This window comes from Gobio gobio (genome assembly GCF_949357685.1).
Source record: "Gobio gobio genome assembly, chromosome: 1".
In the NCBI taxonomy this organism is placed as follows: Eukaryota; Metazoa; Chordata; class Actinopteri; order Cypriniformes; family Gobionidae; genus Gobio; species Gobio gobio.
This window is the reverse complement of record NC_137097.1, coordinates 33179685-33195564: the sequence shown is the minus strand read 5'-3', so window position 1 is coordinate 33195564 and position 15880 is coordinate 33179685. Positions and strand designations below refer to the sequence as shown.

Below are 15880 nucleotides of genomic sequence, written 5' to 3'. Positions count from 1 at the left end.
CATACGGCAGCACTCGCATGCATTGAACAAAGTTTACAAAGAGAGAATTATTTGAAAAATATGAGGGGAAAAAAGGACGTTTACACGGCACCCCTGCTCTCGTCAGTTTTTGTTTCTTTATTAGATTGTCATAGGTCACTCAGTTTAATTTTCAAGTGGTTCAAGTGGTTTAAAAACAAATTCGTGGTGTTCCCTTGCGTTGCAGCCACTACCATGTAGCAAATCTTGCACGTAGCATGTTTCTGCTCGTCGTCTGATTCCTCGAAGCCAAACTGCTCCCAGACAACGGAGTTGGTTTTGCCTTTTTTGCTCACCAAACGCTGCTGTAACTGCCCTCCTTCTGCCATCTTTACTCGCGCCGAGTTTTTAAATTCCAGCGGATGATATGCACACGAGACTCCCGATCTGAGAAAGTTTGTGGCTTCGGGAGGGGCGGATGAGCGCATGCGCGTTTCATTCAGAACGCAAGGCAAAATAATCGTTTTTTCTCGATTGTACTATTTTGGTGATCGTTGGGAGGCAAAATCGAAATCGAAATCGAAATCCGATTAATTGCACAGCCCTAATTTAATGGCTACAACACATAGGCTATTAGGCACATTCAAGTTAATTCTCCAATTAATTTGAAAATGATTGAAAAAAATAAACATAGCCTACCCCGTAAAAAAATAATTGCATTGCAGTTTTTTCTAAGTTCAAGAAACACTCTTTCTGCGTAGAGTGTTTTGTACACGGACTAAGTACGTTTTTGTCCCCCAGTTTATTTTCCCTCCTCTCGACGCTTCACACTCCAGTCCAGTGGGTGGCGGTAAGTCAGATACGTGTGTTTACCAACCACCATTACAACTCAGAAGAAGAAGAATAACTGTTAGAAATATAATTTTGGTGTATATAACGATATTTTTTAATAAGGCGTAATATAAACATCCTCATAGACATGAGTTTTGAAGCAAGCAGGAATATCTGGAGGAGTATCAACTGAACTGTAGCTGTGAAGATGGTGTTTGTTAAAGAGGAGAGTGAGGAGGACATGCGTGAACCAGAAAAACACGAGGAACAAGGAGGTTGGTGTCTATATTCATTCATCTTTAATTACTGTAGTGGTACATTAAGTCTTTAATTCCTTAATGTAAAAATAATTACCATTAAAATGTCTTAAATCCACGTCTCAAAGTCAAAGGTCGCTCTTTGCTTTTTATGATGCATTCACGTTATAGGAATTATCGTAAATACTATCGTAAAAACGTAGTTCCTACTAGGAAGATCCTAGTTTACTAAAATTGGACACGAACGTCCTCTCAATTGCAAATATATATGTTTCTGATAATTTTATTGTCTAGTTTTGGAGAAAAGTACAGGCAAACTCACCCCAAAAATCATTCCAGCACTTACACCATGTCCCATTTTCAGAAACGCATAAAAATCTTTACTTTATATGTTTGCTCATTATTTCAATTGATTCCTGTTCAGAGTGACCCTGACTATTACTGTATTTATTTTCAAGTCATTTTACTGAATTACAGAAAGATGTTGTGATGGGTAACCTGTTATGACATTTCACAATTAATGCAAATATGTCATTTTTAAGCAATAAAACATAAACCTATTATGAGAAGATGCTTTTATTAGTGTGTTCAACAGAGAGTCAGTAAATGAAGTCACACAATGTTGTGTAGTCTGATGGAGTACAACAGCATGCCAAAAGTGCTGGTTTACAAGATGCACAACATAATTGTTTTCTGAAATAAAAAAAGCAAAGAATGTGATCAAAGAGACAAAAAGTGTTTTTCTCCAAAACTTTACACAGGAAAATTACATGGAAATTGATACATAAATAGTCAGTGTTAGAAATATCAATATAAAATAGCAATTAACAGAATGAGCAATGAGATTAAATAATGAAACTTAATACAGTAATTGTCAGGGTCACTCGGAGCAGGAATCAATTGAAAGAATGAGCAAACCTATAAGGGAAAGCTTTTTATGAGTGTTTAGTGTTATGGTGTAATGCACTTTGATGTTTGGGGTGAGTTTGCCTTTTCTCCAAAACTATACAGTATTATGGGGGGGTGGGGTATTATGTATTTAAGCATTTAACTGCCTGGGGGAATAAGCTGTTTTGTTTGTTTTGCCTTTTATTAATCTGTATCTTCTCCCAGACGTTAAGGGGGAGAACAGGTCATGTCCAGGATGGGGTCCTTTTTTTGAAGTCGAGCAGAGTAGATGTCACTGGCTGTGTGCATATCATGTTGTATCCTGTCATGACCATTTTCTCAGCCATTTTGAATTTTCCGACATTTTTTAACTCCTCCTAGGCCGTTGCTTTGTTTTTCATGATAATTGAACCAGGTCATCTCCAGACCATGCAGAGAAAAAAAGTTTTGGAATACAAGTTGATTTGTCAAAACATTCCTTGAATATCTGCAACGCTTACAGCGTATTCTGACCATACTTGGTGTATGACAACCATGAATTGACGCTACCTGCACAGGTGACATAACTTCTGAATGGGTTGGCCAAAAATAACAAACCAAAAGCTCAAGCCATTTATACAAATTTTTGCCGTCGTCTTTTATGAATTTACGAACCATGGATTTTAATGTGCTGTTAGTGGGTGATAGACACTGGTGCGAATCGATTTAATGCCCAAAGTTTGTATAGTTTGCTTAATGTACACGACATGAACATGTGCCCTGATCAGTGAGAATCTCTTTGAGTTTCACAGTTTCTTACAGTGCATCTGCCAGATATGGGTAAGTTTAATTAAAAAAAGCCACATTTTGAACAAAAAGCTGAGAAAATCACGTTTTTGTCAAAGACTACATCCAGATCAGATTCAGAACGATGATCGAACACCGATGGAGTAGATTGAGTCCATCAACACCCCTAATGCTCGCACAGTCCTGGGTCGACATTTCATTCAGTTACATATTACATAGTTTTGATTTATATGATGTTTAATGTTGATGATTACATTATTTTACATATGCATCTGCTTGCATACAATCTTAGTTTTTTTTTGCGTCTCCTTCTTCTGTGTTTTGATCAGGGGATTCTGTACTCATTCAGAAGATGTGTAATAGCGCCCCCTAGTTTATAACAGTGGAAACACTGAAAATTCTGTGTTTGGTTGTTTCACACAAATAACGGAAAAGTCCATGTTTGGCAGGGAAAGAGTTAAATTGTAAAGAAATTAAAGATCCGTCTTTGCTTGTTGAAAGAATTCCAGATGCATTTCACTCTCAGCCAATAAGATTCCATGTAGCATTTCCATCGGTCAGTCGTAGAAGTCTATTCTGATTGGTTAATAACTTTTGACAATGTTTAATCCCGAGGCGAAGAGAATTCATTTCTAGTGAAAGAACACACAGACAAGGGCCAAATTGTGATGGCTAAACTATATTTGGCATCTCCAAAACTGCAGCTCTTGTGGGGTGTTCCTGGTCTGCAGTGGTCAGTATCTATCAAAACTGGTGCAAGGAAGGAACGGTGGTGAACCAGCGGCAGGGTCATGGGCGGCCACGGCTCATTGATGCGCGTGGCGAGCGAAGGCTGGCCCGTGTGGTCCGATCAAACAGACGAGCTACTGTAAAAGGGGGACCAACACAATATTAGGTCATTATGTTATGCCTGATTGGTGTATATTGGAGAGCGCACGTCCAGTTTTATAGCAAAGCAATAGCATGCTAGTGGAGCAATTTGTGCTTGTGTATTACATGGAAGTGCTCTCGCGTTAATAATTGTCAATAAAATAATGCCAAAGTTTTCTAATGTATTATAGTAAATTGAGTCAAAAAAATATATTGCTATTATTATGTTACTATTTGTTCCCCCAAATCAAAATTTAATATTGTATATTTTTTCAGTGTAACTGTAATATTACAAAAATATCCTATATATTTCTTTTTCTGTTCTGACTTCTGAAATTGTGCCAAAATCCTGCTTTCTTTCTCTTCTGACTGCCAAAACACAGATGTTTTGTGAATGCGTTTGGACGGTTTATTTACATGTGTACAATATTTGAAAATATTTGCAAGGGTCGTCTTCATGTAAACTACAATTTTTTTTCTTCCATTTTAGCCCTGATGAAACTGAAAGAGGAAAGGCAAGATCTGAATGAAGTGGAGGAGAAACTTCAGCATCAGAAATCTCATGAGGTCTCCGCTGGAGAAAAATCATTGAGTTGCTCCAAAACTGAAAACAGTTGCACACAAAGCAGCATTCAGATAACAGAAGTCAACCTGTTCACCTGTTCTCAGTGTGGAAAGACTTTCAAACAGAAAGGAAGGCTTCGGACTCATATGATAACTCATACTGGAAAAAAGCCTTTCACCTGCTCTCGGTGTGGAGACACTTTCACACGCAAAGGATACCTTGAGAAGCACATGTTAATTCATACTGGAAAAAGGCCCTTCATCTGTTCTCAGTGTGGAAGGAGTTTTACACGTAAAGGACACTTTAATGATCATTTGGTAATTCACACTTCAGAAAAGCCTTTCACCTGCTCTCAGTGTGGAAACACTTTTGCACGTAAAGGAAACCTTAAAGGGTAACTAAACCCTAAACCAACTTTTTTTAGTTAATGATCTGTAATACTGGGGCTTTATTAATGCTGTTCATTGATTCGAGTAAATGTTTTGACATTTGAGTATAAAGTGTTTTAATTCTATAAAATATGGTGTAAAACCGCCAAAGTGCTGCCCTCTTAAGGTTGAACGGTGGCTACTGCAGTTGAATTTTCCTATTGGACGTTGCGGTACATCGTGACGTAGGATGGTACCTCCAACGGCTCTCTATCCGCGCCCCTAGCATGAGCTCACCACGCCCTCAGAAATGTTTCCCCCAATCACACGACGAGAACGGCTTCACTCCAGTATGAACTGTCATGTTACATGAAGTAAACATTATGAATGAAACTCACTTGACACTTGCTTTAACACCGTATTGAAGAAAATACGGTTAAATAATGCAGTTGTCAGTACACGTCAGGCTTTTCTTGCGATATTATTGCCGCCCGTCATGTGTACAGATAATTTTCATACATGAGACGCGCTTTCAAACCCTGACACGCAAGTGGTTGCCGCGGACGCAGATAGATTAGGTCGGTTCTCTTGCGCGGCTGCTTCACTAGCATCGTCGGCATCGGGAGTTAACGCAGTTTGAGCAGCGGCTCGCATTGATAAGGCTCCGGGTTTGTGTCTGTTACAGACAATCCACCCTCCTCCACTTCAGGTGAAGGTAGGAGAAATGACCGCTCTGTTGCAAAGCTGGCGTCACTCCAGTCATTCTCCATCTTTGCAACTCGCGAGTCTGACAGCTGTCAGTCAATCCGTCACTGCGGGTCTCAGGTGCACGCCCTCCGCTCAGCCCCGCCCTCGGTTCGTCCCCTCTGTGTCCGCCGGGCTCTGCCCACTTTTCCAGCATTTTTTGAAAATTGCCAGTGGGTGGAGTTAAGCTCTGAGCAGGGGTTTAGTTACCCTTTAAGGTTCACATGTTAATTCATACGGGAGTGAAGCCTTATGCCTGCTCTCAGTGTGGCAAGAGTTTTACACAGAAAAGACAACTTGATGATCATGTGCTATTTCACACTTCAGAAAAGCCTTTCAACTGCTCTCAGTGCGGAAACTCTTTCAGAAATAAGGGAAACCTTAAGACTCACATGTTAATTCATGCTGGAATCAAGCCTTTCGTCTGCTCTCACTGCGGTAGGAGTTTTACACAGAAACAATCTTAGGTTGCATTGTTTCTGCTCTGTACGTGAATAACATTGGTTTTGCTTTTTTTCACAGAACCAAGATATGCATTTGTTATGTTAAAGGTGGGTAAGTATGATCTAAAACACTTTTGTCCAAATTTGTTTAATCTGTCTTTATATGTCAATACATAATTAAAATGTAAGTACTCTGAAAAAGAGAGTATAAAAATAGAGTGACTCTAGACTTTTTAATCTGCAATAAACACCGCTCATTATTTTCGTTCGGGCCGAATAAAGTGATTGGCTTGGGCGCCTGTCACTCTCTCTCGCTACCATGGCTACCGCCGCTTTTGCTCCAGGATCTGCCCACATGCGCGCGCCCCACTGTCGGGCTACTTCAAACACTTGCCGCGGGCTGTTTTTCATGTCCGCGGGTTGAAGCGACCCCAATTATGTGATATTTTGCCCCGGGATTTGCGAATTTTAGCAGGCAGCCCTACCAAAAAGACACATATTTTACCCCCCAAACGTAAATTTTTTACCCGAGAAACACGATTGGGCTTGTTTTGGGCTAGTTTTGAGTAGCAATTGGGCGGATTTTGTTGTGAAAACCTGGCAACCCTGGCGCACCCGTTTGATTTGAGTTCAAGAGGCTGTATTTCTGCTGGACAGGTAATCTTTCATTTTGATTATACATTTTTTTGGTTTATGTTTTCATGAAGCATTCATTACTAGCACACGTAGCTGCCTAATATAGCTAACATAACATTACTAAGCATAAAGTTACAATGTTATACACCTAGCGAGCCATTAGTAGAGATGATAAATACTCAATATGCTTAGCTCAAGTTGATCGCTGTCGTGTTGAATTTCGCAAAATGTAACTTTAGATAACAAAATGCATGTGTAAAAGCTAGTACACCGCATCCAGGAACTTTTTTTAGAACTAAGTTAGCTTTATACATAATCTCTGCCCTCTGTCTAAACTCTTTTACCATGTTCACCGGGAACTTTACCTGCACGTTAATTTCGGCCCTTGGTTTGTTTTTATATACTCTACCAATGTTTACTGATGTTTTTATCTTGTATCTGTGTGTGTCGTAGACACTGTGTTGTGTGTGTATTTTGAACTTTACCAGTATCGTTATTCTAGCTTGAGAGTGAGTACTAAAAGACATCTTATTTGTTTATATTCATAATGATAAAGTTAGATTTTTTATTACATGTGATTCTGACATGATGTACCTACATGCACTTCTTCTCCGCTTGTCTCAGGTAAATAATGCGTCTCTCAGCTGAGCTGATTGGTCGGCGTGGAGCGTTCATGTGTTTTGGGGGCGTGGCTTTGGAAAGAGCCCAGAAGGGAGAAGGTGGAGTGAATGGAAATAATGAGATGTCTTTAAAACAGTCGTGAGAGGTCTACAGACACTCAATATTCATACTTTCTTTTTCAGAGTACTTGCATTTTAATTATGTATTGATTTATAAAGAAAGTTTAAACAAATTTGGAAAAAAAATTTTTTAACCAAATCCTACCTACCCTACCTTTAACTATAGGAACAGGACAGTTTTGAGTGTCTTTGTTTTGTCTCGTGCCGCTGCTCGTAACGGACAACAAACTCTTATGTACGGTATATTTTTGTTCTTCCTTGACGTCCATTCATCATATTTTCCGCAAAACACTATTTTGCTCAGTTTCTGTTGTCTAGTACAATTTTTTTTCCCAGAACTTCTTTTTTTAGCCAATTTTCTGTTCACTCCTGGGACCCAGAAAAAAAAGTGATTTGAATTTAGTATTTTTTCATGTCATTACATTGTCTAGAGCATAAGAAACAAATGGTAAAAAAAAAACATGTTTGAAAAAGGATATTTTATTCATATGTTATGATATGTCCTCTGTAGTTGACAGTTGTCTAAAACATAAAATGACATGATATTGCATGTATAGGCAAAAACAATGTGATTTATTTTTAATTCACCAATCAATTTTTAGATTTCATGATTTTTTTAAACAAACTTTGTTTAAAGATAATTCTGAACTATGTTATGAAAGATATAACGAAATGCATTGATAAACCATTTTACTTTATGAAATATGTGGGTAAAATGGCCATACTTGGATTTTCCCATTCAATACAATGTATCTATACGCTGCATCTAATTAGCATATTAATGTGTTCTTGGTGCAACATGTAAGGAAAAAATAAGTGTAATAATGGGAGTAATAATTAGCAACATTTTCATAATAATATCTAATATTTCATAGGAATATTGATATGTCATTTCTTTCCCTATTCACTTATGTCTCCAAAATGCCTGATAAACATGATTTAAATCCTGACGTCCATTACAGTGGACATTTATGAAATCAATGCCGTTTTGTAACAGAAAATCACATTTTGATTAGAAACCCCCTTAACATTTTCCTGAGATGTTGATTTATAACAAACAATTTCAAATTGAATCCGATTTAAATTATAATTAAAAAATATTATCATATTTCCATAAGAGTGCTGAACATTAATGTCAACCGTTTTTAAAGACCAAGAAGTTGATATTGTCCTGGTGAAACCTCAAAACATTTGGTATCTCTGCATAGCCCCGAATGTGCTCTTTACAGGACATCCAGACTGTGACATGTATGATGTCACAGAAATTCACTAAAATATAATGTCCACTACAGTGGACAAAAGTCTATGCGTGGGTCCCAGGAGGACATGTCTTCACAAGAAATGAATGTGTAAAAATAAACATGCAAATGTGTATTTTCTTTTTACATGTAACATTGCTAGACAAATAAATGTACTGTATACATACAAATTTGCATATTCTTTCTCTGTGTACAGTATTAATAAGACCCTATTCCTCATCTGGGATCACGCAGAGCCTCTGGAGCCCATGGAAGCGCTTTGAAACTGCATTGATTTGGACCTTCAGCATTTTGGTTGCAACTGAAACCTATTATATGATGAAAAACCCTGGAATGTTGGTACTGTGTACCTCAGTAAAAAGGATAGACCTGTCCTTTGAAATTGATGGGGTTTATGTTAGGCCTTCCTCATCTGTCCGTAATCTTGATGTCTTATTTCATCTATCTTTTGCATCCCACATTTCTTTCTGTTGTTAAAAACTCTTTTTTCCATCTTCGTAATATTGCACGTCTCCGATCTTCTCTCACTCAGGCTGATGCTGAAATCTTAATTCATGCATTATTAATCACATCCCGTCTGGATTATTGCAATGCTCTATTTCTTGGTATTCCTAAAAAACGTATTGCACGGTCATGTTCATTTTGATCAGGCATTACCCCAGTGGGTCCCTATTTCACAGGAGGACACGATTTCTCATGACAGCGGAACTCTGCCAAAAGTGAAAGCGAAAGGGATCAGCATGACTAGACACCATTTCGGGTGTCTTGAAAATCTATCAATGTCTTCACGGGTCACTCATGGTAAGTTCATTAAAACGTTTCATAGTTATAATATCAACCGTTTTGCGTCCAAACAACTGAAATACGTCAAAGTTGTCTGTCTTCTGATAGATTTATCACGGTAACTTAGATCTAACGTTAGCATTTAGCATTCCGGACGAGAAGCGCTGGGCGTTTAGCTCAAACTCACAGCTGTAGCTGCACCGACTGAGACTGGACTCGTGTTATTCAAGGCGACAGTCCAAAACAGTTGATAAATATAACCATACAGGCAAAAGTTCACTTTAAAAACAAACAAAGAGGAGTTAACGGGTTTAAGCGAAAGCGAAGTATAAACTTAGGCCTATATTAGCCTAACGTTACTCTAAATGTCTGTACACACTCATCCGGCTTCAGGTGACTTATAAAATAATAACGATTTGGGGCAAATTATGGATATTAATGGATCTGCCCTGCCCAGCACCGATCCAGAGAAAACTTTTTGTTAGCTTATAAACACTTTTTTAAATAGAACTTGTAAGTTAAACAACAGTACACTACAAAAACAGGCACCAAATAGGCTAAGTTACAGAGGCTCCAAAATTAAAAACAAAACATCAAAACAACAACAACAAAGACATTCCCAAGACGCCAAATACAGATTCGTAGTAGCCTATGTGACAATAGCAGTGTTACCTTTTACATTTTTCACAACTTTAAGAGACTTCATTAACAGAATGAGTTTGTTACAGAAAAACTTGTAGCTATAAAAGAGGATGTTTAGATAATCAACATTTATGAATAAAGAATTTTCCGTTGAGGATAATGAAATTTACAAAATTGTCAATATTTTTATCTTCGTATTAACAAATAATTCCTTTCACATTCATTGTTATCATTAATCCAATTTTGGCAGAGAAAGTGTGAAAACAGTCTTTCCAAAATGTATGTACACTTTGACAATCAAAAAAACAAATTCTCTTCAGTAGCCTACTATTACAAAAAGACCATTCTTTCCCAATATCCATAGACTTAGAGAGTAAGATATTAGTTGGATATATGTAAGATCCTTAAGTGAATTTCTCTTACCTGATTTGAAATACAAAATGTGTAGGGCAAACCGCCATGCCTTTCTCCAATTAACTTCCCAGAAAGGAATTCCAATAAAATTTCCGTCTTGTAATAACTTTCTTTCTTTTCATGAAAGGCCTGTCTAATATCCTTGTTAGTGCATTTTTTATCAAATAAATTTTTACCATTTATAAAAGAAATTACAGTTTTTATTATCTACATTATAACAGGACAAATGGCTGCTCATCAAATTAACAAGTCCAGAAGGGATTAGCTTTGATTATTGTAAAAACAACAACAACAACAACAACAACGTTATATTTTACAGGAAAATTGAACTTAAAATAATCATAAGAATACATTTTGTGTTTTAATCAAACAGATCACTCAAGTAATTTTAAGCCATAATCCAACCATTTCTCCAAAAATACTCTTGCCTCTAATTGTAATCAATTCATTATTCCAAATTTGCATTCTATGGTGAGAAAAATTCAAGGAATTCAGAAAAGCCAAGAGTGCTTGGCCATGAAATTTAGATAATTTTATGGGTAATTTAGTAAGTTAAAAGAAAATCAAGACCACCTACTTTTTTAAAGACATTATGTAGAATAAAAAAACAAATTGAATAAGGAACACCAATACACTTTTTGATCCAATTAATCTTGAAAGTATTATTTTATCCACATAATCCAATATTTCAAATCCTCCTTCAGATGTCTTCCCAGCTACAGATTTTTTAAGATGGTGGTGTTTATTTTTCCAACAAACATTTATTAATTTATTTACAAGTGGAATCCTGAACAAACAAAGAAAGGCCAGGGAAAATACATCTAGATAATCCACTGCCTTGGATAAAAGGGCTCTTCCTAAAACAGACAGATATAAACACTTAAGCTTATACGTGTTTGTTACGTGGCTAATATTATTTCCTTAATGTTCACGTTGTTACAAATAATATGTACAGACTCAGAGTATGGGCATTTAATGTGACATATACTGTATTTAATTATAAATAAACTAAATGAACATTTATAAAGCCTTGAACTAGTGGAACATGCATTTCTTTATGGAAACCAATAAGACATTAAAATAATAAAATATAGCTAAAATAATAATAAAACTCATAACTGTAACAAAACACAAGCTTTACATAACAAAACAAAAATCACTGTTTAATTATTACAAGAACGGTTGACTCTTACTCCCATTTTATCATGGCATTCCTGTAGAAATAACTCCATCCCTGAAAATTTAATTAATATGATTAATATGAATAATATCTGTTCATATATCAATTGAACTGACCACAGAAAACACTTAATAAATTAGTTGACCACATCATGAGTGAAATATTACTTGCTGTATTCTCCGTCATGCTTGTTCTGTTTGTCAATGATCTGTCTTCAGACGATTGATGATCTCATTTGCTACATTTGAAAAAAATAACATTTATTTTTTGCAACATTTTATTTTTCTCTATTATTTTAAAACTAAAATGTGTGGTTTTATTGTGGATGGGGTTTGCAATTTTCAGAGAGTTTAATTAATTTGTACATCATGTAATATTATATTTTTGTTGCATTTGTGACTTAATGATTAACACCCCTAATTTTGGCTGTTTCACACATGGAATTATGGTCCCACATTGACCCAAATGTCTCTTGCTGGATGTAAATCACCCATTACAGAAAGAAACCAAATGCAGCCCCATTGACTGGACCTTAACTATGAAAAAATCTGCAGATCATATACTGTAAATGTAACTTATATCTGATCATTTGCTCTCAAAACTTACTGATTATTGTAGCTGGTTGTTCTGTTAACTAAAAAGAAGAATAAACTGCATAAATCAATGTATATGAATACAGAAACAAGCAAGAGGAGCATCTGTAAAAAAAAAATGTTTGAGAATAAAACATCTATCATGGTAGAAACTATAATGGCGGTCGCATCCTGGAAGAGAATTGGGCGTTTAGCCCAAACTCATAGCTTAATTATTTACATCCCTAATTTTGGCTGTTTGTCTCACACATGGAATTATGGTCCAATGTAGGGCTGGGCGATATGGCTGAAAACTGTATCACGATATAAGTGTTTCATATCGGTCGATATTAGGGGTGTAACAATTAGTTTTAACAACGATTTGATTCGTATCACGATTTGAGGTTGTCGATACGATTCAAGGACGATATTGGTTCATTTAGAACGATACGATCCGAAACGATTCAGTAACTTTTTAGCCAAAAATTGTGTGACTGAAATAAATATCTGGATACTGGTCAGTGCAGGTGAAGTTTCCTAGATTCCTGTTGTTTCTTGTAAGGGAATCAGGTATAAATTAATTATGGATATAAACAAACAAGTAAACAACAATTAATGGAAAATGCATTAAAATTTTATTTGAATAAAGTGCAACCAACAGTTTAGGTTGAATTAACAGGAAGTTAACCTTTTCTGCTCTCAATTTCAATATTCAATACATTTTCAATAAAAGCACAGTAAGTGCAACCAACATTTCAACAGTAGGTTAACCTGCTACTTCTGCTTTTGTTTTCCAACATAAAAATATTACAATATTAATATCAAAAACAAAGTGCAACTAACTTCTCTTCAGGTTTAATTAATAGTAGGTTTACCTGCTACTTTTGCTGTTGTTTTTCAACATTAAAATAATACAAATACAATATTAATATTTACCATGACAAGTTTAGAGCAATACTGCCTGAGTGATTGGATTAGCATCTATGCAGTTGAATGGCACTGTTATGCTGATTGAATCTGGACGAGGGACACAGTTATGTAGAATAATATAAAAAAAATAAAAATAATAAAATAAAGTGCAACCAACATTTCTTCAGGTTGAATAAACTGGCTGAACCTGCTACTACTCTCAGTTTAACAAACAAACAATATTTAACAAAAGATAAAATGTAACCAACTACTCTTCAATGACTCTACAGATTTCTTTTTCAAAAATATCAACATGATCTGACCTCAGAACACTTCTCTGTGCGTTCACTATATCGCCAGCAGTACTAAAAACTCGCTCTGCTGGCACACTGGTGTCAGGAATGCACAGGTAAAATTTAGCAAGGGTTGAAAGTACAGGTAGCTCTTTCTCCTGGTGGCTTGATAATTTCTCTCTCGTTGGCTTCTCCTCTGCCATCCGTCATGCTATGTTTTGTTTTCTTAGCGTTGCTTCTGGTGCGTTGCGATGATGTCACAGATAGGCAGACTGAATCGAGTAACGTTTAACGCCTTTATCATTAAAAGTGCTAAGAAAAAACATCCATATAAAGTCTGACGTGCTTAAATCAAATGCGTTATTTCCTATGATCGATACAATCGATTGATTACCTTTTAAAACGATGTTAGATCGATATATGTCGTCCGGAAGGCCAACTTGCCGAGCACAGATCGATGTAGTTAGATCATAGGAAAATAAATCGATACATCGATGTAGTAGATGAATCGTTACACCCCTAGTCGATATTGATAATTATTGATATGTTTTATGACCTATTTAAATATTTATTTTACATTTAAACATTTTTATTTTAAACATAACCTTCCTCTGATTATAATCCCCTCAGTTATAAAGGCAGAAATGTCAACACAACCATGGAAAACACTCAAATAATTAAAATATAAACACAAGTCTAAAATCACAATGAACACTTAACAATTCTCTTAACATTAAGGTGCAGTGCCTTCGTTATTTCTTTGTAACTGTTACCGTTTAGATACCGTTTAGTACCTCTCCATGTAGTTTCAAAGGCTGAATCCGAAATCGCCCCTATACCCTTAAATAGGGCGCTTTTTGAGGGGACAGCCCTTTGTAGTGGTATCCGAATTAACCATAGTGGACGTTCTTGAGTGCACTTATTCTATCCCACTTTGCACCGCAATAACGAGTGTAGTGCCGTTGTACACACTCCTTCAAGTGAACTGTATTAGTGGACTAAAGTAGGGAACAGTGATTGAGGGTTTAGGGGGCGATTTCAGATTCAGCCAAAGTCAAGAATAGCACAACGGCGAGCGCGTCGAGTATAAACATTTCCCCGAACGAACGAGGCGTGCGCGCTGTCAGCGGAGGCTCGCGCTGCGGAGGCAGATGAAAGTATAAACAAGGCTTAAGGTGGAGAAACAAGTTTGTGGTATTACTAGTCTTGGTGGGGACGACAGTCTTGCAGATGACATTGGTCTGACCATGGTCAGACTTATACAGTACAAAAAACTGCCATACTGGCGAGCTGACTTGTTTTCCTGTTTTATTAACAATTTCCTCGCTTGCTGCAGCAATCATTTTCAACTTATCACTCCACGCCGGTTTACTGAAGAATGAATCCATCTAACAACACTAGACAACGATATGGCACAACCTTTTGATACAGTTACATGATTGGCTGTTAGCATGTCACTCCCTACGTTGCTTGGTTACCAGAGAATGAGTGCCTTTGTTCCTGCAACCAAATTTGCTTCGCAACCTCTGGTTTCTTCCGATGAAGAAAAAAAAATTATCTAACGTTTTATCATGCACATTTTTTATTGATATCGCTTGCGTGTCTATCGCGATACATATCGTCATCGTTTTATCGCCCAGCCTGTTAGATTTTTGGTGTATTTGGCCGAGCAGTCGTTTGGGTGGCTCGCCAATGTATTAGATTTCTCCAATACATAAAATAAGTAAGCTTGACCAGAGTTCTTGTGGGGAGAAGAATTTATTGAAGGTTTGTAGTGTAGCAGTCTTTCAGCAGCGATGTTATCATGCAGCCCTTCAACAATCTTAACCCAACGTTCTGTGTTCTGAGACAGAACTTTATACAGGGAAGACAAAGGGCTTCAGACAAAGGGAAACTGTTAGGACCTCCCACAGGAGATCGTTCTTACACACCCCAAACGTTCCTGCCATCGATACTGATCCAATCAGCATAACAGGGACATTCAAATGCATAGATGCTAATCCAATCACTCATGGGCTCCAAGGGCCATTAAAGACAAATGGTGCTCATTTTACAAACAGGAACTGGCCTGGAAGATTTACATACAAAATCTATCAAGCCCTACCCAAATGTCTCTTTTTGAATACAGAAACAAGCAAGAGCAGCGTCTGTAAAAAAAAAAAAAAAAAAAAAAAAAAAAAAAATATATATATATATATATATATATATATATATATATATATATATATATATATATATATATATATATATATATATATATATATATATATATATATATATATATATATATATATATATATATATATATATATATATATATATATATATATATATATATATATATATATATATACAGTGAGGAAAATAAGTATTTGAACACCCTGCTATTTTCCAAGGTTACTGTTGGTAATACACTAAGACGTCATGGTTTGAAATCATGCATGGCACGGAAGGTTCCCCTGCTTAAACAAGCAAATGTCCAGGCCCGTCTTAAGTTTGCCAATGTTGTGAACTTCAGTTGTTTCTTGAAGTATGGAGACCACGAGACGTCGGATCAAGACAGAAGTGATTCTTTTAATGAGAACTCTCTGTGCTGCCGGTCTGATTTAACAGTACAAAATAAGGCAATTTATCTACATTTTAGGGGGAGTCGTTATACAGCAGAGGAGGAGACATTCAAACAAAGGAATGCATATGTTGTGTAGGTAAAGGACACACCCTACATAACTGTGTCCCTCGTCC

The 15880-nt window shown here is 36.6% G+C and overlaps 2 protein-coding genes across 10 annotated transcripts in view; both read left to right on the top strand.

Moving 5' to 3' along the window:
* Nucleotides 1-792: 792 nt before the first annotated feature.
* LOC307126070 (uncharacterized protein) lies at nucleotides 793-8512 on the top strand. 7 transcript variants are annotated; one of them, XM_079816437.1, is made up of 5 exons: nucleotides 793-1064; nucleotides 4081-4446; nucleotides 5595-5705; nucleotides 5790-5818; nucleotides 6971-8512. In XM_079816437.1, the coding sequence occupies exons 1-5, from the start codon at nucleotides 998-1000 to the stop codon at nucleotides 6992-6994; spliced, it is 597 nt and encodes a 198-aa protein (XP_079672563.1). In that variant the 5' UTR covers nucleotides 793-997; the 3' UTR covers nucleotides 6995-8512. The 7 variants fall into 7 exon arrangements, 6 of the variants coding, with proteins under 6 accessions (XP_079672563.1, XP_079672565.1, XP_079672564.1 ...); XR_013816448.1 differs by having other exon boundaries at nucleotides 837-1064; nucleotides 4081-4472; nucleotides 6971-8510; XM_079816439.1 differs by having other exon boundaries at nucleotides 4081-4472; nucleotides 5790-8512.
* A 529-nt stretch (nucleotides 8513-9041) lies between these two features.
* The window catches only part of LOC307125805 (protein NLRC3-like), a 72919-nt gene continuing 66080 nt past the window's right edge, over nucleotides 9042-15880 (top strand). For 2 of the 3 annotated variants that reach the window (XM_079815942.1, XM_079815943.1), the window contains exon 1: nucleotides 9058-9146. The gene's annotated coding sequence lies outside the window, so the exon portion shown is untranslated. Of the gene's footprint in view, nucleotides 9147-15880 lie in introns of all 3 variants that reach the window. The other variant, XM_079815941.1, reaches the window with a different exon arrangement.